Source organism: Nothoprocta perdicaria, unplaced genomic scaffold (assembly GCF_003342845.1).
Source record: "Nothoprocta perdicaria isolate Ctin4 unplaced genomic scaffold, notPer1 scaffold_301, whole genome shotgun sequence".
In the NCBI taxonomy this organism is placed as follows: Eukaryota; Metazoa; Chordata; class Aves; order Tinamiformes; family Tinamidae; genus Nothoprocta; species Nothoprocta perdicaria.
Genome location: NW_020455535.1, coordinates 675,242 through 700,193, shown reverse-complemented (window position 1 = coordinate 700,193; position 24,952 = coordinate 675,242). Strand labels below are relative to the sequence as shown.

The 24,952-nt window shown below is 39.4% G+C and overlaps 1 protein-coding gene across 1 annotated transcript; it reads right to left on the bottom strand.

The window, feature by feature from the left end:
• Positions 1–5,886: 5,886 nt before the first annotated feature.
• On the bottom strand, positions 5,887–24,811 carry MKI67 (marker of proliferation Ki-67). Its single transcript, XM_026042445.1, has 15 exons — positions 24,697–24,811; positions 23,561–23,642; positions 23,364–23,479; positions 22,809–22,878; positions 21,856–21,934; positions 18,494–19,990; positions 17,960–18,198; positions 16,875–17,298; positions 15,297–15,412; positions 14,754–14,925; positions 14,526–14,660; positions 12,038–13,176; positions 10,923–10,995; positions 7,536–10,577; positions 5,887–6,095 (listed from the first exon to the last, which is right to left on the bottom strand). The coding sequence occupies exons 1-15, from the start codon at positions 24,786–24,788 to the stop codon at positions 5,950–5,952; spliced, it is 7,422 nt and encodes a 2,473-aa protein (XP_025898230.1). The 5' UTR covers positions 24,789–24,811; the 3' UTR covers positions 5,887–5,949.
• Positions 24,812–24,952: the final 141 nt, after the last annotated feature.

Sequence of the window (24,952 nt, the reverse complement as noted above, 5' to 3'; positions counted from 1 at the left end):
ATCGCTTCCCACACTAAAGTTCAAGTATGAGAATCTTAAATTTGCAGATTATGCCCTTTCAAAAAACGATACAAATATTCCTTTAAATGAAAGACACATTCTGTTCTTCCAGCAGTACTTTAAAAAACGAGGGGAATCGTTGCTGCTGTTGTCTGTAGCTCCTACCTTGGGACAGGAGATGACACTGTCACCTCACATCCCAAAGGTAAATAAACTGAGGAGGCTGACGGAGTTATAAATATCTCCAGGTAAGATACTTTACATAAGTATGAGCATTATGCTTTCTTTGAGCTCTTTTAACCAAGTTTATCCTTGAGCTTGCTCTGCATTTCCATTTTGTGTCCTTTTCTTCCCAGCTGGGTCCTGCATGGGAACCTGCTTCCCCCGCCTGCCCTAGAATATTTTCTTGGCAGAAGGCTCAGAACAACAGGCCATTTTAGAAGGAGTTTTCTGCCCAGTGAAACACGTGTGATTTACATTCTTTATGGACCTCACCACCTTTTGCAGTTCCTTTCCTGATTCCCAGGGAGTTTCATTAGAAAAAAAAAAAATTGCAAGAATTTTACTTAATTTCTGTATGTGGCAGGCTGATATCGTCTTTTGTGGGGGATGATCAAAGGAGGCCCCTTCAGAAAAAGGGAAAAGTCTGCAGGAGACACAGTTAAAAACAGAAGAGGGATACAGAAGTCTGCCAGTTTGGGAATTATTTTGTCAGCTGTTTCGCAGCTGCACAGGGAATTTTTTTTAAAAAACTATACCTTCAGTTTCCTGAATGGGCAAAATTATCCATCCATTAGTAGCATTTATAACACACAGAGGCTATACCCTTTGGTACTAGCAATTTCAAAGACCCTGAGGTTTCCTGAAAGGAGCTAAGCGTAGATATAAACCCAGGAGACCATGAGAGGTACCTGCTGTGGGTTCACAACCAGATTGTTCCTTCAAAATTTTAAATTCACACGTTAACATATGCCAAGAAAATTCTAGAGAAAATGATTGAATTTAATTGGAATCATAGCTACATTTAAGAAAAATTGCAAGATAACTTGTATGTTTTCTTGCAGAAACTAATTGTAAGTATTGGCTTGTTTTTTCATGTTACAGACTTACTGTGGACTGAAATTAAGGCATTCTGCCTCTGTCCTCCTAAGTTACTGAAGGTTATCACTAACACTTGCCGCTGGAGGATGTTTTTCTCTAAAGCTGACGTTTTCTGTTCCCGTTTCTCAAGTTGGCCTGTGCAGCGCTCACAAAGCAGCGCTCTGTCACCTCTTGGTGTCCGTGAGCACCGTGCCGGAGGGCGAGGAGCGTGGGATCGGGATGCGCAGGATTGGGATGCATGGATCAGGATGCGCGGGATCGGTCCCTGGAACACTGTGCTGTGAAGAATGCACTGATGGTTGCTCTTTGTTCCTAGTCCCAAAGAAAACATCAGCTAAAAGTAATAAATGATCAAAGGTTAACTATGCTGCTAATACATGTGAAAATATTTTAAAAATTCCTAGGAATTTTTAGCCTGGAATCTAGTCCATAGGCACAAGCCGCCTAATCCGTATTTCACCTTACGTATTGCTTCCAGCAGAGGGGATCTTGACACGGGCTCACAGGTCATTATTTAACTATTTTCTCCTTATGTTACACACAGATTCAAGCTAAGGACTCCTTAAGGTCCATAAACTCAGCACTTAACCCAGAGACCAGGTCCCACCACCGCCCCGGGAATCGGCGTTTTAAATAACTATAAAGGAATAATTCCCGTACTGTGAAGGGAAAGTTCCCTGTTGACTGGCGGGTCTGAACTTCTTTCTAAATTGTAAAATATATTCCATGTAAACATAAAACTTTGGTAGCCATGCTTACTAATATGCATCAAAAACAGGAAAATCCAAGGGTTTGGGCGTCTATGCGATACCAATGATTGCATCCTCCAGTGAAAACCTGTTCTAGCGAGCTGCACTGTCAATGAAACTCCCATTTAATGATTAAACTGAACATATTATTCAAATGGCACCAGAATAACTCATGCTTATGAATAAAGTAGATATTCTGAATACATATCCTCCTAAAAGGTGAATGTATGGCTGCTTTAATTCTATTTCTCCAAAATTCTGGCAATGTATGATGTCTGGTAATCACTGACCTCAAATTCCTTTAAATGCCTCAACTTTGGCAATATAATTTGTTACAAAGGGAGAGTTTTACCTTGTAATGACAGCAGCCTTCAGATTTGCAAAACTTATATCCAGAAACTGCCATAAATGCCATTGTCTTTGACTTATTTATTTACTCATTTACACGTCATTCTTTTCATTATTTCTTTATAATGAAGTCACCTACCTGGACCGAAAACTCTGAAAGAAGAGGAGTTTTAGAGGAAAGATGTGCAGCAGTTTGGCCACAGTTACTTGTTCATTTGCTGCAATTCACATCAAAACTTGAATTTTAAAATTGGGGCTACCTCTTTCTTTCTACCCTTTCTCCTCCCCAAAAAATAAACAAACCCAGCTAAATGAATTGCATAATCTAGATCATTGCTTAATGATGCTAGGCCCATAAAAGGCGATTTGCTCCTAGCAGTTCTATCTATTTAAGGGTGCACTCTAGCTTCTCTTGAAATCGCTAGTGAAAAGAAGCCAAAAATCCCAACGTGCTCCTAGCCCTCCTTTTAAAACCTTCCCGTGCGGCCAGGCGCTGCCCGCGCTGGCTCAAGCAGCCCCTGCGTGATGCATCCAGGTAAGGTTTATGCACATGAATGCGAGCAGCTCCACGCGATATTTTTTGCACGACCTACAAGGCTACTAAGTGAAAAGGCTGGTTCGCTGCCAGCCCGGCTCTGAGGGGCTGCCGCTCTCCTGCCCGCGCCTGCAGCTGGGCATGGGGTGTGCTCGGGGCTCTCCGGTACCTTCTCCCACTGCACCAGAGCTGGAACCATGGGTCTAACCCCTCGGAGCCGGCTCTGCATGCCCAGTGTCCCCGTGCAGAGCTGGATGTGTCACAGGCTGCTAATTCCCTGGCATGCAGTAATGCAGCTGCACAAGGCTCAACCCTCCCTTGCGAGGAGGATGCTGCACCCCTGAACCCTTGGCCACCTAGGTAGAGGCTGGGCTGTTGCAATTTTAAGAAGTATAGATGTATGCTGTGCTATGAAGAGTGGAGTATTTTCTCCCAAAGCAATAGGTTTCACACTCCTCTTTTCTGTTACTCTGGAAAACCATCTATACCTCTGCCTTAGGACAACTTTGATTTATTATTGGGGCAGAATTTGCTGCCTTGGCCAACTGCAGAATGATGCTTAAGGCCACAGAGACATGTGCAGCCACTTACAGACACTTGCCTCTCCTGTGCAGCGCAGGAGGAGGGAGAATTTATAGGTGGGAGCCCAAGACAAAACGAGGAAGGGAGCGCGGGACTCTTGGAAACGGGCACCTCCACCAAGCGCCACAAGAGGTCACAGCGCTCTCGAGCATCACTCGCATCCACGATTCCCAAGGAAGGCTGGCAAACCACGTCAGCTCTGTGGTTATGTAACTGGGACGGGCAGTGGCTCAATAAAAGTGTATGGCCAAGTTGGATATAAACGCAGGGATTTACGCACCAATATTCGTTCAGATGGATGAGGCTGTGAGAGGAATGCCACAAACGCAGAAACAATTCAGTGAGGAGGGAAATACTAAAGAAACTGCCCTGGCTCTTTGTTTGGACTAACCTGTCACGGTAAACAGTGCGGATTATTGAGTGCCTCCATAAGCAGAGCTGCCCTCTCCCGCAGTTTACCTCAGTGTCATGCTCAGCATTTCATTTCCTCGGCACAAGTTGTCACCTATTTCAGGGTATCACTGTTTCTTCCCTTTGCTTGCTGCTGAGATCTAGAGAACTTCTGCAAAACACTCAACTGGTAGACAATGAACTTTTCCATTAGAAAGAATGTAAAATGCTAGGAATAAACAAGGTAAAAACAATCCATCAATGCTAACAATAAAATTGTCCTTCTAAATCACATTGTTTGGGGACTTAGAATGCACAGTGGTTCCTGCAACTTACGTGTTTGACTTTTAAAAATACTCATAATGTTCTAACACACACCAAGTCTTACTGGGGTTCTGATAAAATGATTCACTACGCATTAATATTAAATATTGCTTCTGAAAGTTGCTTTGTTCTGTTTCCCATATGCAAATCAATGTGTGACAACAGCCCTTGAGCTTTTATGAAAACATTGGGTATGCCTTTGGAGCCATGAACCAAGTGTGAGGAAAGACCATTTTGAGGGGTTGAGAAGAAGCTGAGTGGAAGATGCTGATGAGCTGCATCACGATGCTAGGACTTAGCTGCTTTGGGGCTAGGTATACTCGTGCTGCTCCGAAATGATGCTTTGCAATTCTGAAAAGCTCTAGGTCAGACTCACCAGTTCAGTGTTCCCCGTGGCAAGAAGCACCAAGCTTCCTGAGCCTGGAGGATGGTGTCCTTGGCATTAGATTTGCAGTTAAACATTGTGGTGAAGATGTTCCTCACAGCTGGCGGACCAAAAACTAACCTGGAGAAATCAATTCTCTCTCGCAGTGGTACTCTTGAGCACTAGTCAAAACAAGGCTTGGGGTTTGCTCCTGTTTCAGGAGCGCGCAAATACGTAACCCAGGGAGAGCACAGACTGGTCAGAAAACTAATTTGAAAATACACCTATGTCTACACGAACTTGCACTGATACCAGTCATACTTACACAAATATAGAAGTACAGAAAACTTCACTACATTAAGACAGTGACCCAAACACTAGGGCAGAACCTATTTTAACCTATCACATTTAACTAAAGTTAGAAAACATATATATTTTAATACATGAACTCATTTCTTAACCTCAGTCTTGGATGTTGAAGAATACGAGATTCCACAAGTGAAGATTCAAAGAACATTTATCATCCCCCAAAAGGACCATGAATGGGAATGTCCTAAATCTATCCCTCCAGCTCCCATCCAACTATCCTTCCCTAGGAGCATTGCTAACTATAGGTTATATTGAAGTACAGTCTTAACTTCAGTCTTAGTCTTAAACTGCACTAAGACACCCAAGCCCCTTTTGTATTTAATACAGTACCAGAAGCCATCAAACATGTGCCGATATTATGAGCAAGCTCCGACAAACTCCAAAGCACACAGGAAACACAACTGCAATTCTTGGCAAAAAGGTGCAAAACAAGAGCAGAACTTGATATACTCACTTTTCTTACCAACATCTGTTCACAAACAGACACTGCAACAAATGGCAGAACTGGCTGCATTCTGGAAGACCCAGGGTACCTGTCCTGATTGTGCAGGTGGGCCTGAAAGGAGGAATCTGACACAGGCTGGTAGGAAACACCACCACCTTAACCGCTTGTAGGCGCATAAATAACAGGTCAAGTCTCAAACAAAATGTTTTCCATTTTAATGATTCAAATTGTAATTTTGCAGTACAATGAATTTAAAATTTTTCTTTAAAAAAATATCACAATTTTCAACATAGTTCTGCTAATAAAACTGTACTTGTTTTTTTTTTAAAAAAGAATATTTACAGAACTTTAAGAAAAACAAAATAAGACTTAAGCAGAGAAAAAAGGAAAAAAAGCAGAAAAGAACTTATGAGTAAACTATCAAGAGTAATAAGACTTCCCTACTGCTGCACTGATAAAACAGAAAGGATAAAATAGAAAGGATAAATACAGTTACAAAAAGATTTATTTTTGCATTTGCAGTTTTGCACAAGCACCCCATTACTCAGGGAGCACTATACATACAGGCAGATCTAAACAGATATCAAGGCTATATCTGTAAAAATACATTTTTATAGTATCAAAACTCACTGATTGCTTTACAAATCTGAGTTTAAAAATCCAAGTGCAAATCAATTCATATTTAAAACCTGCAGTTTCAATTACTGAATTGATTTAAAAACTGGTTCCGCAGCTGTAAATACTAATGTCTTGTTCTTGTACTTGTTCTTGATCTTGTTTTCCTGTCTGTTCCTCCCGCTGTCTGCTGGGTTGTTCCATCCCATTTGTCAAGTTCTTCTTTAGTTTTGTTTCTTCTTCCTTTTTGTAGAGACCCATTTTCATCATTCTCTGTTTGTAGACAAAAGCATTAACACTAAGTTTGTATCATAAATCACACATTCTATATAACATCCAATTTTCAGTTACATTGTTTTTAAAAGAAATGTCCCCACTGACTATATTCCAAAGATTACATCTATGAACTCGACAAACCAGTTACAAACCCCACATTTCTGCATATCCAATATCCTTTAAGATAGATCCCTGAGGACTTGCTGCTATTTCTGAAAGTAGGTTAACATTAATGAGAGCACCAAAACCAATTAGCTACTATTTCAGCTAAAATCCCTTTTACTGATATGTTAAACTAAAACATACCCAGCACTGACGTAAAACACTGCAGAAAATGAGTATTTTGTTTGGTTTTATGGTCCAAATAGAGTTAGCAAGTCAGATTTTCATTGGAAAGAATGGCCACCCATGCTAAACAGCACAGGAAATTGAGGTTACTCCAGGAGAGAAGCACCAGTATCAAACATGGAAACTACTATTAAAAAACACCGGCAGAAGAAATGACCTCCCTGGAAGAGAAGCGAGCCAGGCAGGTAGTGAAGAAGGGGGACAGCACTAGGGATGAACGCATAGGTACTTCTGCCAAGTACATATGGCAGGGTCAGAAGGCAGAAACTAGCAAACGTCTGAAGAAAGGAAGCAAAAGCCCAAAACTTTAGATAGAAGCAAGCCAAAATAGCCACACATGTTATAGGTGTTAAGGTACACGCAAAAGAGAGGTGAAAGAGGCAAAGAAATGAAACAGAAGCAGCATTCAATTCAAAATTGCCGTTTTAGTCAAGAAATTCCTAAGAGTCAGTTGTTATGTCCAATTGCATGTATGCACTAACGTATTTCTAATTATTTCATGTTAGCTTTTAAAGTTGCATCATATACAGCTGAAAATTTCAGAGAATATTTTGAACGTTGACAGCAAGAATTATATTGACTTGGGGAAAGTAAAACAGAGAGGGGGAAGGACAGGAAATCCATGGAACCTGTGCAAGGAAAGTCTCCCAGACACCAGGGTACAGGAGTAGCAGCTTGGGTGGCATTTAGGAAAAAGCAAGAGTGAAAAAGCTTGTGAATAAACACAAACCCATGATAATCACATTAAACCATAATCATTCTCCTGTATTCAGTTGCCACATATACTTTAAATTACAGGTTATGGAATGAGAATGAGGTATAGAAAAGCATGAGAACATTTGAGTAACCCAACAGAGACTAAATGCAGCTGTCAACCCACAAAAATCTAAACTTTCTACATAGGACACTTAGAGTAATAACTTCTACTTACTTCAGTCTTCACGCTACATTAAAGTACCATTCTGTATCTTCATCAGAATATGGCAGCCCACAGTAACATAAATTACAGGGTTTATTCACATTTGCTCACATTATTCATATACACAACTTAGTTATTCTTAGGAAATGCAAAGCAAATTTGAGCCTTACCTGATTTTAATTTTTTGGATGCTGAGTCATCTTCTGGCAACTGACATTTTCTTCTGCGAGTTGTTACCTGTGGGACAAGGTTAACCTCCCTTCCTCTTCTAGGGGGATTGCTTTTGGGGGGATCAGTGGATTTCAAACACTTATTTGGCATTTTTGACGTGCTCCCATTTTCTGGCAAGTTGCCATTATCATGGAGAGGAGCAGAGGCAGGTTCCTCTGATTCAAACTCTGTCTTTTTGCTTTTATTCCTCAGAGGCCTTGCTTTTTCCTGGGATGAATTATTATCCAGTGATGAATTTTTGTCTTCCTTAAAAGTATCTTTTTGATCTACGTCTTTGGGCAAACGTTTTTCCCTGAGAAAAGTGGAAGCAGCTTCTTCAGGTTTGAAGGAAACTGTTCTCTTTCTACTCGCTCTTGACAGGTGGGCAGGTGGCACTATTTCCACAGAGCAGCTCTGCTGCTCTTCACGAGTTTCATTCTTCCCACTGTCCTGCAAACCAACTTTACCTTGTGGGGAAGTGAACTGAACCTCTAACGAAGCGATCTTGGCTTTTTGCCTCGAGTTCGCTTTCACCAGATTCATTTTTTCTTGGGAAGCAGTGTTTTCCAAAATCACTTTTTCAGCTTTGTTTTCTTCTGATACCCCTCGTTTTCTCTGAATAGAAGTAGAACTTGTTGCTTCCGACAAGAGGGCAACTTCTTTCCTTCGGCCTCTCCTCAGCTGAGTTTCTTTCACAGATGAAGCAACGACAGCTTCTAAAGGCACCTCTTGATTTTCTTTAAGAGCCTTTTCTCCCCCATTATCTGCGGGCACACCACGTCTTCCTCGAAGAGAAATGCAATTAGTTGGGTGTGACATCAAAGCAGTTTCTTTCCTCCTGCCCCTTCCTAATGGTTTTTCTCTTGCAGGGGACACTGTTTCCAAAGGCAGATTTTGTTCTTCATTAGAACTCTTCTCTTTATCATCAGTTTCTGACAAGCCATGTTTTCTCTGGAGAGATGATGAACTTTTTGCCTCTGCTGCTGGATCAATCTTTTTTCTTTTGTCCCTTGCTGATGCATTTGATTTTGCCTGGGAAGTTTTATTTCCCAAAGCCGTATTTTGATCTTCTTTCACAGGCATCTTTTTATCATCACCTTCTGGCAACCCACGTCTTTTACTGACAGAAAGAGAACCAGTGGTTTGTGATGCTACAGCAACCTCTCCTCTTCTGCCCCATCTCAGTGGATTCTCTTCTGCCGAGGAGAGAGTAGCTTCCAAAGCTGGATCTTGATCTTTTACAAGAGTCTCATCTTTACTATGATCTTCAATTACTGTTAGTTTTTCAGCAGAGGTAGAACAAGCTGTAGGTGGAATGGAAGCAACTTGCCGCCTTCTGCTCCTCCTTACTTGTGAGGAAGCATTTTCTGAAGTACTAGGCTGACCACCTTTATCTGCTATTCCTTTTCCATCTCCAGGTAAGCTCTTTCCAAGTGCTTTGGAATTAGCTTCTTCAAGTTCAAAATTAACTCTTCTCCCTCTGCCTCTTCTAAGTGCAGTTCTATTTATTTGTGTTTGACCCTCTTGCACAATTTCAACTGGCTGAGCTTCAAGTCCTTCCTGCTCGTCTTCTGCCTGCTTTTGGCAGTTATGGTCCATGCTGTCACTGTCTGTAACAGGTACCTGAGCTGCTGCAGCTGCCTCATTCACATCCTTGTCACGGGGAGAGCTTAAACCACCCTGGACAGAAGTTTCCTCCAGCTCTGCTTCGGACTTGAGTTTGGGCACAGCTGCTTTTCTACTGCTTGCATCTTTGACGGGTTCATCAGCCTTTATCTCCAGAGAGTCCTTTTTGCCTCTCCTGTTTCTAGTTCTGCTCGTTTCCAAACGCAGATCAGCAGCAGGTGCTTTGTTTGTCTCTCCAGAAGGCGACTCTGACTTCAGTCTTTGAGACACCTCTGTTGCATTTTCCTGAACATTTTCAGCTGCTTTTCCCCGAGATACCTTTCTCTCATTTTTCATGTCCGATTGTGTTTCAAAAACAGTTTCCACAAAGGCTTCCTTGGCTTCTTGAATGTTTCGTATATCTTCAGGTGCCATCCTGCAATTTTCTGTTTTTATTTCAGTTTGCTTTCTAGTAGTTCTTATAGATTTTCCTCTTCTTCCTACCACCTTTATTTCTTGTTTACTTCTGACTTCAGGTTTTTCTAGGGCAGTCTCACTGATATTTTTGTCCAAAGCCTGTTCGTCTCCTGGTGCTATCTTTGCTGAAGGTTCCTTACGAAGCTTCCTTGCTGTCCCACGAGGTTCCTCTGAAGGCGATCGATTGCCTTGGTCATTTTTTCTTCTTCTTCCTCTTCTAGGTGAAATTACTGGTTCTGTGGTTTCTAGTTCTTTCTCTCCTTTAGATGCATTCCTTGGTGGCAGAAGCAGAGTTTCACTGTTTTCTATACTACCTTCTTTAGATTTGTGTTCTGTTATTTCAAATTCTGTTTGTAGAGGTTGGCAGTTTGCATTCTGAACATGACTAGACATACTTTCTGTCTTTATGCCTTGACCAGCTTCAGTTATTAATATATCAGTGACACCATACTTCTGCAGAGTCTGTTTTACATTTGCAGATTCTTCCTGTAGCAACGAAGAATCTTTGTCACGACACTCGACACTTTCACTTTGATGTTTTAACTGCTTTGGTTCATTCCTTTTACCTCGTCGTGGTCTTTGAGCAGCTCCACATAATTCCCCAGCTTCAGCATTTTTGTGATTCATGTGTTCTGAAACAGTTTCTTCTCGCACACAACGATTTGTTCTCCTTCCTCTTCCCAGACTTTTAGCTACTGAAGCATTAGCCACCTCCATCTCCTCTTGGATGCTCTTTTTTTCCAGAGCTTTCATTTCTTTTACATTTGCATCTTCCTCTAAATTCTTTTCATGCTGATTTACTGAAACAGGACACACCGTCTTTCTTGGTCTGCCCCTTGTTTGTCTCTTGGTACACTGCTCTTTGCTGGCTGATACTGTCTGTTGTGACTTTTCACCTTCTGAAATTTTTCCTTTGTCTGCTAAAAGTTTTTCACCCCATTCCAAGTGTTTACATGGAAAAGAACAAAAAAAAAAATTAGACATTTCTATGCTTGACCAAAGTATCTGTGAATTTTGAGCAGGACACTATTAGAGGAAAACAAAAAAGAAAACAGCGAACAATGAGTTCAAAAAAAGTTAGCTTTCCTAGTAAATTTTTTTGACTGCTGAAAGAAACTAGAGATTACTGTACAAGGATGCCTGGTTTATTTGGGAGGTAGTATTCACAGCTTCAAGCCATATTCTTGAAATTTTAAAGCACATATTTAAGCTTCATAGTACAGTTTATTACTCCTTTAATTAAAAATCAAAGCATTTGTACTTACCACATTCCTGAGTCGAATTTGCACAGGGAGGTATAGCATCCTCTTGCTCAAGATCCATTTTTACTGAACAGGTCTGAGGAATAAACAATAATCAATAAATTCACACAAAATTAGCAGTGGAATAATTGAAAAACTTCATGTCAAACACTTTTCTGAAAAACTGCAATTAACTTAGTTTGATAACTGCAACATAATGTATTTAATGTTAGCATACATTCATCCATCACACATTCCTTGTGAAAGACAGTATTGTATAAAGCCAAAAAAGCGTTCAGTAAATTGGCTTAAAAGGGCCCAAATGAGATCTCAAAAGTAATTTGGAATATTATTGGTAAGTAATTTGAGCATTTTAGAGTGTTTTATTGTAGTTCTACAGAGATACTCAACATTTATTTATAGATCTTAGAACATAAGAAAATCAACGCTGATAGAATTCACAAAAGACAAGAGCGATGAAGCTGTGACTACTAAGGTCAGGTTGGCCATGCAGAGGCATCCCAGCTACTGTTTAGATAGGGTTCATTCCTATATCCTAGACAGATATATGCATATATAGCCATCTCCAACAGGCAACTGACTGGGAGGCAAAAGAACAAAATTAAGGGCACAGTGAGTAGTCAACTGACCACAAAAACAATGCAATATTTAGCAAATGCTGAACAGTCTTGGATGTTCAAAGCAGAAAAAAGCTTCAGAGCCCATAGGGAAGCTGTGCAGAGGCTGGTTGTACAAAACACAAATCCAAGCACTTTTGAAAAGGACAGCAAATTTAGAAGCCAACAATAGTTTGTAAGCAATGTAAAGGATGCTTTAAACATAATGGAAACAAATAGCCTGAAAAAGAAGCACTCATGTTCGAATTTGCAATAAGCTATGTCTTTCAGCAGGACATTTCCCTCTAAAAAGCCATCAAGGAAGAGACTGCCAGTTTTTTAAAGTCTTCAAAGCAACACCACATGCTTTCCTAAAAGGCAGTTTTCCTCCAGAGCCTGGAATAGCAACATTTTTTAAAGAAATTTCATGCTATTACATACAAGATGTCATTATATGCAACTTAAGAGCTAGTTTCCACCACAGGTTCAAGTCAGTTCCTTCCAAGAGCTAAAGAATTTTACCTTTATTTCCTCTGGTATGTCAAACATCTCCTTAACTCCAGTAAATTCCACTTCAATATCTGAACATTTTTGCCTGGGTTCTGCCATGAGCTTCTTCAGACCCACAAAATCTTCAACTGGTTCACATTTCTCTTTTGGAGTCCTCACTAATCTACTAATTCCAAACACATCTTCTACTGGTTCAGCCTTTTCCTTTGGTGTCTTAAAAATACGACTGATCCCAATCATATCTTCTACTGGTTGATATTTTGTTTTTGGAGTTTTCTTGTTTATTGTAGTACTTGACATATCTGTTTCTGTTTCTACTGGAGTTTTGAGCAATCTTTTAAAGCCAATTTCATCTGTTGTAGCCTCTGATTTCTGCTTTGGGGTCCTCATGAGCTGCTTGACACCTGAAAGGACCTCAGCTGGCTCTGGTTTCTGTTTTGGGGTCCTCATGAGCTGCTTGACACCCGAGAGCACCTCAACTGGCTCCGGCTTCTGCTTTGGGGTCCTCATGAGCTGCTTGACACCTGAAAGGACCTCAGCTGGCTCTGGTTTCTGCTTTGGGGTCCTCATGAGCTGCTTGACACCTGAAAGGACCTCAGCTGGCTCTGGTTTCTGCTTTGGGGTCCTCATGAGCTGCTTGACACCTGAAAGGACCTCAGCTGGCTCTGGCTTCTGCTTTGGGGTCCTCATGAGCTGCTTGACACCTGAAAGGACTTCAACTGGCTCTGGCTTCTGCTTTGGGGTCCTCATGAGCTGCTTGACACCCGAGAGCACCTCTACTGGCTCCGGTTTTTGTTTTGGAGTTTTCATGATCCGCTTGACACCTGACAAGACGTCAACTGGCTCTGGCTTCTGCTTTGGGGTTCTCATGAGCTGCTTGACTCCTGAAAGGACCTCCACTGGCTCCAGCTTCTGCTTTGGAGTCCTGCCTTTCAATCCTAATTTCACCTGAGATGTACATTTTTTTGGATTTGTCAGCAAACTATCCATGCCAGCATTTTCTTCCTGCATGGCTTCCTGTTTTTCAGGAGTATTTGTGGAGACTGCATCAACCATAGACTTTAGAGAGCTTTCATCTCTCAGAAAATGACAGATATCTGGTTTCTGTTCGGAAGCATCTGAACTATTTAAGGGTGACACTATCATTTCTCCTGTTTAAAAAAAAAAAAGTTTATGTAATTTGGAAAAAAATTAAGCACAAAAACCAAACATTCTAATTGTTGTGTAACTAAGAACAGTTTCAAATTAACGGGGCTTTATACAACTAAAAATAAAAATGCTTCAGCATTTCACAGACTCACAGAATGATGGTTGGACTAGATTCTCCTGCACAAGCAGGGTCACCTAGAGCACATTTTGCAGGATCATGTCCAAGAGGCTTTGGAGTATCTCCAAGGAAAGAGACCTCACAGCTCTTCTAGACAACCTGTTCCAGGGCTCTGCCACTCTCCCAATCAAAAAGGTTTCCCCCAAATTCAGGCAGAATTTTCCAGTTTCAGTTTGTTGTCACTGGCTCTTGCCCTGCCACTGGCCACCACTGAAAATACTCTTGACACCCTTCCCTGGGCACCTCAGCCCTTAAGAGAAGGGTGGGAGGTGCTTTTGAAACACTTTTCTGGACACAGAAGAAAAATGACACCTGAGAAAGCGGATCTCTTCCTATAATAACTGGATTTGTGGATGAAGGGAGAGCACTGGACACTACTTGCTCTAGCTTTAGCAAAGATTAATAAAAGGCTGTAACAGCCAATATCTGACATCATCTTCAGGAAAATGAAAAAAATAAAGAAAAATTTACTAATATTGATTGTCTAGGTGCGCATTATACTGGACTCCCTTCTGATGTTAACAAGGTTTGTTGCATGTAAGAGATGAAGCAAACCAAAAAGCAATTCACTTTTTAAAAACCTAGAGGATTTATTTTTGACTCTCCTCTCCCATCCCGCCTGTGCTTCATTATTCAGTCACTGCTGCTAGATTCTGAGGAAGAGAGAAATTAAATTTAAGAGGTCTGAGTTCTTCAGGGTCAGATGCAAGACAAAAGTTAATACAAAGTTTCCAAATGATTTTTTTTTTTCCTCCCTTTTAGTAGACTTTTCTGGAAGATTGCACAGCATCTTCTTCCCCCTCATGAAATTTTATCACTGGATTTTGATGTATCCACATAGAACTGATTAAAGAACTATCATTCTTGAGCACAGTATTTGCCATGCTTTAAACTTGACGAAAGTAGCAGTACATGCCCCAGGTTTGCCCCCAAGTACATACAGAATCAAGTGAATAAGGAAATAACACCTATTCAAAAATGAACTAGAACTACCAAAATTTCTCTTAATACGTAACAAAGCAATTCATTTCATGCACTGCCAGATGCATCATCACTAGATATCAGGTCTACCTCGACTGACTACTCACTGAGACTCAAGCAGCAAGCTTCTCATTGCATTGCTACCCCTAAATACACCTAAACATTTACTCCTTTTCCACATAAGGACCATACCAGATTCTTCAGGAGTGTGCAGTTCAGAAACATCCACTGCTGAACATGTTGGTGTAAAATCAATCTTCTGAACAGGGGACAAAGATCTTCCTTTCCTGCTTTTATTTTCTGGAGTCTGAAACATCTCAGCCATCCCTACAAATTATAGTCAGAGAAGTAAACACGTTTTGACAAGAGAATTACATAGCTGGTATTGCAAATAATACACTTTAAAAGGACTTAATTTACCTGTGAAGCTTTCATTCATATCCATGCTTTGTTTCACGATAGGATTTTTTACCACTTTAGGGACCTGTCCAGCCATTCTGACTGTTGTGGTATAAGCCCTGCCCACAACTATGGTGGCAGGAGACTCTGCATGACCTGTACTAAAATGACCTTTTACTTTTCTTTCCGGAGTCTGCCAAGAGAGAAAACAAAAATATTGACGAGTTTAAAAAAAAGGAACATTCCCCTTTCGAATTGCAGCCGAGTTTGGACTGCAGAGAAGGGGCAAACACCACCTTTACCTAGAGACAGCCTGTTAAGATGACTAAGAGATTACTAGAAATTCACTTTCAGTTACACTAGTGGTTATCTATTTAACAGACTATAGCCACAAAACAGCAGCCTCCCACTAACAAATCTAGTCCTTTACATACTGGACTCACACAAAGTGTAAATAGGTCTCAGGTTTCTTGCACGCTGGGACCAAACCATCAATTATTATGATATTAAGATGTCCTAAACGTTGAAAATGCAGGTTTGCTGTTAATTTAAAAACTAAAATACCTTTGGTAACTGAGTTATCTTCTTTGTTGATCTTCCTTTTAGGACAGACTTTTTGATGGCTTTTGCTTGTGGTCTTGCAACACCTAACTTTACCACCTCTGCCCAGGACTTTGCAACTAGAAAGCAGAACAGAAATAACTTTAATTTTCCATTGTTCAAATCAAAGTTCACATTTATCTCTTTATGCTTCCAAATGATTTCTGCAGTGTGAGTTAGGGCACTGATCAATATGTTACCAGCAAACATCCATATTAAAGTGCTGCTTGAAAACACCTTCAAGTGGAAGGCCTAATGTCGGTCGAGGTTTAGCCAGTGTTCAGACTCCAGGATAACTGTTCTACAACCAAAACGACCCTTGCTTAGCACTAAACACTTTACAGATCATGGAAGAGAGAACTGACTCAGCTTTATCCTTTATCTTTTTGTTAAGGAAATATTTTCTCTCAAAGAAATCTGTCATGAGACTGAAAGTCTCACTCATTATTATACCTAAAAATTTTCCTTGGTGGATTTCACATTAGAGAGCCAGCTTTCAAGTGAGTTTTATCTAGCTCTCCTTTCATGAGCTTTCCAATGAACTTCACATTCAGGAAATTACATATATTGCTTACAGCATTTAGATCTTCACAGACTTTCCAAAATTCTTCTATCACCTTCTCCACATAATCTCCTTCTCTGTCAAGTCCTGAAGCAAGGTTACCTTTATCACAGCATTATTCTGCTCACTGCATAGTAATCAGGGAATTAATTACAGCTATGTAACAGATGAAGCTGTAAGTTGGTAGGACATCTGCCTTCTTTACTGAGAAAATGGGCGGTAAAGAGGCTGAGGTCACAAAGTGAAGAATTATTTTTGTGTTTAAAAGAAAGAAAAGTGAATGATATTACTGAAGAGTTGCTATTTTTTATTCTCTTGCCAGAGTCACTATGCAAATTGTGGCAAGTCTTCAAAACCAAACTTTTAAGTGTTTTCATCCTTAGGGTGCTGAGTTTATGCAGAAAATTGTCAAGCTATCTGTACATGCCAAGAGTTTTGTATACAACCTAGACATAAAAAAGTCAATATATTTAGCAACTGTAGGGCTATTTCCATTTTAGAGAGGAAACTAAGGCACAGACATTAAAAACCACTTTCACAGTACAGAGAAGTGGCGAGCAAAGGTATGACATTAATATTTGAAGTACTCTATAATGATGAATGGAATAAAGCAACTGAAAAGTTATGTTGAGTGAAAAAAATAAAGAATTGATCATAAAACTATCAAAATGCTTTCTCGTGAAGACATTCATTACTGTAAATAGCCTTGCAAAGAGAACCTTAATTCTAGCACTTCACTCAGCTTCTGAGTATTAGGATTCCTTTTTGTTCTAAATATACCTCTTTATGGTATATTTAATAACATGAGAGTCCATAAAATTTTGCAGTGCCGGATGCTTTCAAGAAAGCCAAAAACTGACATGAGATAAAACATTCATATTTGGTGGTCTTTGTTCAATAACTTTAAGGCCTACTTCAGTTCTGCTATTGTTTCTCAGAGCATTAAAACCCATATTAAAAAAATTAAATCTTTAACAAACCTAGCAAATTGGCACTGGAGGCACCACTTCTTCTTTTTGCATTAATAACTGCTACAGCCCCACTTCTCCTCTTCATGGGAGTGTTCTTCAAAGCAAGCTGTGCACTCCTTGTTAATTTGTTAGTTGCAGCTATTAAAGTTTCATCATCTTGGTTAATGCGAGAAGAATTGGGTGTTTTTACCCGAGCATTATTTCTCTCTTGGGGATTCACATCTTTTGCACCAGCATCCTGCTCCTCTGCAACTGGCGATGGCGTTGGGATGTGAGAAACAGAGAAACGGCCAGTAGTGTAAGGTTCTGGAGAGCTTAAATTTAATTTAGGTGTTGATTTTTTAGGTGTTGATTTTCCAGAAACAGGGCATGAGGCAGCTGGTGACCTCTGATTTGGTGAAGTTTTTTCTTTTGACAAGTGTTCAGGAAGTTCCTAGTAAGAAAAGAAAAAAATATATATTATCAATACAAAAATGTTATTGCACAAAACTACAAATGCTCATCTAAACCTTTAAAAGAAAAGGCAGTACTATATAAAAGGTCATCAAAAGAAAATTAAAATTTTATTCTCTAGAACGAAAACCCCAAAAGGTTTTAAATTTCAAAATAGTCTCCAGAGAAACTTGCAAATTCAGTTTAGTTGGGTAACTGAATTATTTAACTTAATTCAAAACTGCTGAATCTCATCAAGTGCAAGGCATGCATTTTAAATCAATAGCAAGTATTTCACATTTTTAACCAATGCACGTGATAACAGTCTGTCAACAAACTCCCACTCTAGACTGTGACTGGTTTGGGTTATTTATGCTAACTTGGAGCCTGTAGATACCGCTATTATACACAAACACACTCATTTAGACACTTTCATGAGGAAAAGCATGTGATATGAATAAAAACCCACCTCCCAGACATTTAGATACAAAGAGTAAGCTGAGCCACCTACAACTTCAATATGCATTAGAATGTCTGCTTCTCCTAAGGTACATCTAAAAAAATATAGAATTTATTTTGAATTCATTTTTCCAAGCTCTAGAATTTACAGATTTTGCTCATGTTATTTCTCTGGCAACTCTTAGCCTGAGCTTGAGGCTTACCTGGACTGCAAGGGGCTTCGATCCCTGAGCCTTCTTCAGAACGGCACGTGGAGAGCCCCCAAAGGGCACGCTCAGCCTTGCGGGAATTGCCCCTCTTTTAAGGGGCGAATTGGGAGGTAAACTTTTATCAAAGAGCTCGGGGCTCAGATGACCACCAAAAGACACTCTCTTTCTTTTTCCTAAGGGCTGATGTAACAAATCACCACTTTTCCTCTTCTGAGATATTCCTCTCGTATTACCTAGAAATACCAGGAATTGAAAGCATGACCGAGACCTCGGAAAAGTCCCCATTTTAACCAGCACCAACAGCAGTGGACTACTTGTGTGGTTTAAAGTTGGAAACCTATCAAATGATAATTCATTTTAAACAAAAACAGATTCAATTCCATAAACTTTTATGGATTAAAATTGTGTATTTTCATGGTTAACTATAATTACACAAACCTTTTGTGTAATTTGTTCCAAATTTTATGCAAATATAAAGTTTTGTTGAAAAGGCATAAGAGAACCTCAAGTGAGATTAATACTACTTACCTGATTCCTCTTCGTTGGCCAACAGGCTAGAAATACTTGTTTCTGCGACAACTTCATCTTCTTTAAGCACAGTAGAACATCCAGACCTCCTCTTTGCTGACAAGCTACGAGGTCTCGTATCACCAGCACCTTCCAAATCTAGTTTCTGTTGATCGGCCTTTGTGACCAGCTCCTCTTCAGTTCCAGCATCTTTTCCATCTGTAGTCTTATCTTGGTGATCCTGAACTGCTTCTGTCTCCACTGCCTTTTGAGATAGCAGCGCAGAGGTCCTTGGCCTACCCCTTTTCCTCCCAGGGCTGTTTTTCTGACTAGCAGGAGATACAACTTCTGGTGTTAATTCTTCTGAACGCTGCATCTCTGAACAGACACCATCATTTGACAATGCTTTACTTCGCCTGATGTTTCTCCTGGGACTCTTTGAATTAGGTAGCGAGGCAGGAGTTTCAGAATCTCTCTCTTCTGAGTTAACAACATCTGCCTGATCACAATTTTCTTTCAGTGCTTCCTCTTTTATGCATTTTCCTGGTGTATGTTGTTTACTACCACGTCTTTGTTTTAAACATGCATTTTCAGCCAAGGGCAGTTCTTCAAGGCTCTCACTTCTGCACAGTACATCTTCCTCCTGAGGTTCAGCTGAAATTTCTGAAAAAACCTTAGGTTCCAACAATACATCATGCTGATTTGTTGGAGCACCAACATTTACAGAACCCATTCCACTAATTTCCTTGGTGGATGACATAGGACGAGATCGAGAACTCCTTCTCTTGGACCTTGGCGTAGACAAGACACATGTATCTACTTCAGAAGCGCTGTTTTTGCTCGCTGCCTTTGTTAGAGCACTTGTTTGTGCTAGTTGCTCTGTTTTTCTTGCAGAAGAGGATATTCTATCTGCATAGCCCAAGCATTCTATGGAGCATGGCTTAGGTGAACATGCTGCATTTCCATTGTTATCTTCATTTGCTTTGGTTGCAACTTCAGTATCTTCAGGTTTGCCCAATGTATTTTGCTCTTTGTAATCCTGCAAGAGAATTTTCCTGCAAATGTTTCTTGACATCTCATTTGAAGCAGATTTTCGAGGACTCCTGGTAAAACTCCTCTTGGCTGCACTTCCCGTAGCTGCAATCAGATTAAATTCTGAACAAACCACTTCTTGTTTAACTTTATACTCTTCAGTTGTTTCTTTTTCTGTTTCTTTAGTCAGGCTTCCAAGACTGCGAGCATAATCTGATGACATCTGAGTGCTGGATTCTAGCAACACACTCTTGCCATCTTTCCTGGCTTGTTGAGATGCATTTCCTTCCTGCAGAGTTTTTTTCACTTTTATCTCATGCTTCAGTGTTTCATAGAGTTTACTGAAAGGAGACATTTCATTTTCCCTTTTATTAGATCGATTTATTCTGTACAAAGACTTGGTTGTTAGCTTGACAGATGAAACTTTATTTTCTTCCGTACTTTGTTTATTTTCATCAGCATTTTGCTTTTCACTCTTGGTATTATCTACAAAATAAGCAAAACAAAAGAAAAAATAGAATACAGACATATATTTACTTAAAAATGCAAGGCTAAGTTCCTTAATTACAGGTGAAAAGACCTTCCTTTTATCTCCCAAGGTGGCAGCATAAGAAAAATCCTTCTGCCTGCGGTAACAACTTTGTCCTAAGCACATTAGTACTGAAACGTTTATCATAAAAAGTTCGGATCTTCAATTTGGCCCATATTCTGATAGAGCACTTGCTATTACATACTGTTCATCTTTAAAATCCACCTAGATGGGGCGTCCCAAGATACATACATATGCATGAAGCGAAACAAACCACTATATCCAGTTCTTCATTTTGCATTTGCATTCTTTAGGGTAAAGGTAGTTAACAAGGTAGAGAGACAGGACGCAGTAAAGGACTGTGTGCACACTGCTATTCCATGGTCACTTGCAGACTGCCCTCAAGAAAGCTTGAAGCAACGTGCTTTCCATTTTCCATAAGCTGGTGGGGAGCTAACAGGGTTCATCTGATGAGCCCTCCAGGGCACAGGAGGCCAGGAGCTCATGAACATCTCCACATCTGCAAGGTCTCTTCCTCAGCACTACTTGGTGCCAGCATGAATGACTGCTGAAATAAACAGTGGGGTGTGTTGCCTTTCATTAGTTGTGCTGGGAAATAGTCTGTGTTAAGATCAAACTTAGAGATGTACAAGGAAGAAACAATTATCTTCCTTTCAGGAAGAGAAATGGGAAGAAAGGAGGGGTGAGAAAAGAGATCAGAGACAGCAGGAAATTAAACCTTTCTATAGAAAAGCTTGTGCCTAACCTGCACACAAGTGAACTACATTTTTTTGTTTTTTTTTCTTTAAATATTGACCGCAGAGACTGTTGCATGGTAAGAAGGTTCTAGGGAGACTTCTTAACCATATCCCATGAGTCCAGATGCACCCACAACCACCTACCCAGGCCATACACTTTGCTCCAATATTAAAAAAAAAAAAACCCAAAACACACTCACCCACCACCCCCAAAGATCTGTTGCAAAATGAATAGTATACACTTGCCTCTAGAATAATACTTTTTTTTTGGAATATTTTAAATCTCTGTAAGATTTGTTGAAATATTACATATTCCCACAAAAGAAGCTTTCTGAAGAAGGAAAGGATGAAGAAGTGATGCACTGACATTTAATCAGGCTGATTTATAATTACATGTAGTAGCTCTGAGGAAACAACTTTTTTTTTTTTTTTTTAAAAACAGAGCATATACAAAGTAGTTATTGTAAACTATCTCTTCAATCAGCAAAGTTAGTCTTTCCTATATATAAATATATATATTCTTTTTTTTGAATGTTTCCTTTTAACAGCACAGCTGAGAATATAAGATTGGCTCAACAGTAAACTGGACCTGATCTAGGTGAAGCAGAAATGCAAGTTAAATTTTAATCACAGGGATGAATTTACCATCAGTTACACTTATTTCTGTTGGAATGCAAAATACAAATTGAGTTTTACCTATCAGCTTCAATGGACATTTGTACTGCATTTGCAAAGCCAAAACACTGAACGTCTTCTTTGGTTGAAAGCTTCATATACTTTATCTGCACAGCTCATTCAAAACCATATATATACACACATATTTTGCCAATTCCAGTCTTATTCTTACCACCCATGCATTGGTTTCAACGACTTGCTTATCCTGGCAATCCTTATCTTCCCTAGGTGTCATAACACCTACGTATGTTATGACAAAGGTGAATTATACTCAGACCGAAAGGTCTTAAAATACATTCCTTCTGCTCCATGCAACCTTCTTCCTCTTGATGCTAAGGATAAAAGATAATGAAGGGAAAGAAGGAAAAAGACAAAAAATAGGTACTGACCAGAATCAGGAAGACTTTTAGATCCTGAAGCTTGTTTGTGTAACAATTCCACTTCTGCCACCTGCTGAACATGAAGAACCTGTAAATTTGTACAATATTACAGCAGAGCAACAGGTATTTTCTAGGCAGTTTAGGTTTCTACCATATAGCAGAAAACACTGATCTTATATGCAGAAACTGTGCATACAAAATAGATTTTAAAACAGCCAGATGAAATGGCAGGAGGGTATTTCAAAGTTTAAGAATATAGACTCGAATATATTCGATCCTCTATATAATAACAGCATAAATCTTATGAATGAAATTATGAGATCTAAAAGCAAGTATTTGTACATGCATATATACAAATACTTTCTTATAAGTGAAAAGGAAGATTTCACTTTAAAAGACCCCAGGGAAAACTTTTCATTTAAAACAGAAACACTGTAATATACCTAAATACCAATAATCACAGTATTTGCTAACTAAAAATACCCCCTTTAAGAAGAAGGCTTTTAATTTATCCAGAGATTGAGTTGGTTTGATATTTATAAATTCTAACAAAACACTAGTGTAATAGCACACAGAACTTTTTGTTTGTTTTTAAATCTGCCCAGTCTCCAATACAAATTTCCCCCTTTAAAGTAGGATTTCCAATGCCAATACTCTATGCTTCCTGCAGCCCATCCTTGGAATAGGCTAAGGATTATTTCCTAATAGCTTACCTGTATTACTAGCATCATAGATTATTATGTATTTACTACTAGAAACTGACAAGATTAAAATTAATAAACTAAAAACAAAGAAAAAGTTAGAGAGAAAAAGTTTATTTGAATTTTAAAACCAGAGAGCTAGTCTATGGTTCAAAAAATCGCTCCTAACAATATGAAAAAGACAAAATAGGGGAAATAATTACCATTTCAGTACTATTACCCATATACTTGCAATAATTAGGCTTATGGCAATGAAATTACCTGCAGTGTTTCATTTTTTGGAGATCGAGAACGTCTCTTTCTTGGAGTTGACTGGGGTGGATATTCAAACCTGAAAGAAATATTCAAAAAGTAAAATAACCATTCTTAATCAAACAGTTGATTATTGACTTGTGTTTGTTATGTTAAATGACAGAGTAAAACTTGTCATCTTCCAAACATCTATATATTTTTCTTTTAAAGGTTTTAACTATCTCAAAATACTTCCAACATTTCCCCTGAAAACAAGTGCCCTTGAAACAAAAATAAACTCTCTAGACAATTCTATCTTTATTACTTCAGCTTAGTGTAATATAAAAGTGATTAAAAAAAATCTTTAAGCAATCCTGCCATCTGAAGAAGGATAAAACTAGATAAAGAAATATGAAATAAACTTCTGCTTATGAAGATGGCAAAAGAACGTTTTAATTTCTCCCATTTATCTGCAGCCACTGCCTGTGCCTTCACCCAGCATTAAGAGCCTGGGTCCCCAGAGCTCTCCAGGCACTTTGCCTGCAGAACCCTCTTTGGGAGGAAGGCAGTAGCAGCTGTAGTTACCTGAAAGAACGATCGATAATAGTTAACACATCCCCGTGCTTCAGAGGTACAGGCTGCTGAAAACAACCACCATTCAGTTGCGTTGGATTTACTGCGCTTAAGTTAGTCAGTACTGCCTGAAAATGAAACAAACAGTTGAGTAGCTGGAAGAGATGCAACGGTGCGATTTAAGTGCTGCTAAAATGTGCACATCTTACCTCTTTGTTTTCATTTACTTCAATTTTGCAGTGTTCTTTAGAGACCTGGGGCAACTGAATGCGAATATCACATTCGGTTTTCCTATGGGTGAAAATACAATTCCAGCTTTAATGCATACATAAAATAGAAATATCTGTTTGCTATGTAATTAGATAATTTTCCAACTTTTAAGCAAGTAATTTGTATAGCTGCACAACACTGTCAAATTTGATAGCGTAGAACATAACTACAGCATATTTTTTTTTACTTCCACTCTAGAAGTGAAGCCCGCTCTGCAGATCTGCAGCTCTGTCCATAACGCAGTAGTTGCAACATGCTTGCCCTCACTCATCAGTATCACCAATAAATATTTGTATTCTCTCAAACTTGTACCAAATGGACTAGTACCAAATGGACTCGTCATACAAGTATCAGACAGCTCTTTCTGATGTAGTCGACAAAAATTAATGTTTGTAAAATTATATATCAGCTGCCTGAACAGCTCTGCAGAAGCCCAACAACAACACTGCTGACACTGAAGTGTCACTGAAGACTTCAGCAAGCAATCTGATTCACAACTGAATCATTACCTACTTATCTAAGTGCTGTATCAATGAGAAAAGTACTGAAAAAAATCTGGTTTGAGAGAAACAAAAACACTTTATTTGAAGCACTATTTATACTAAGGTCACTTAGTCAAGACTTCACATATCTTCAAGTATACTAATATCATCATGTTTGACTTAAAATAGTTATACCCCTTAAAAAAAATAGAACTAAGCTTAACTAGTTTCCTTCACTGCCATTCAATTGTTCAAAACAAAGTGAGTTTCAAGCTTGGATGAGAAGGGGTTGGTTCAATTTTTAAGATGTTATCAACTGTAAAGACCGAGGTCCTGGAGAGCCAAAGAGAGAACAGGAAGAGCTCGCCTGCGTGATGAGGCTGGTGCAAGGCATGTACTTGTCTCTGTACTGGTAAGCTCTCCAGCATCTCTAATTCTGCCTTGAATACTTCACTTAGAAACTACCAATATTATCGATTGTTTGTCAACTGTAATTTACTTTTAGTCTCTGTTTTTGCGATTGTTTTGATACAAAGTCTTTTAGCATGTACTAACATTATCCCAGCGCACACAAGTACTCAGCTGCTTCTCACCTTCCAAATAAACAGGAGCTTGCAGTGAGTGGGAAATGGATCCCATCAGTCCCGTTCCGCTTAATCACAATGATTTTCCCGAAGAGTGGCATCTTCGCTTTAACCTACGCGAGGAATCTTACCTAGAAAAGGACATCTCAATTACTCTTCCAAATAATATACAGGAATAGAGTCATACAAGTCGTATTTACTCCCGCAAATAGTTTGCTTCACCAGATGACTCCTGCAAGGTGGAGGATGCAGCTTGGTGCGGTGG

What these genes read in the sequence shown, in the direction of transcription:
- MKI67 (XM_026042445.1), bottom strand. Translation starts at nt 24,788, where the DNA reads ATGCCACTCTTCGGGAAAATCATTGTGATTAAGCGGAACGGGACTGAT. An exon ending in AAGTAAATGAAAACAAAGAG is followed by an intron (nt 23,480 to 23,560) that starts GTAAGATGTGCA and finishes TTTCATTTTCAG; the next exon opens with GCAGTACTGACTAACTTAAG. An exon ending in TATGAATGAAAGCTTCACAG is followed by an intron (nt 14,661 to 14,753) that starts GTAAATTAAGTC and finishes TATAATTTGTAG; the next exon opens with GGATGGCTGAGATGTTTCAG.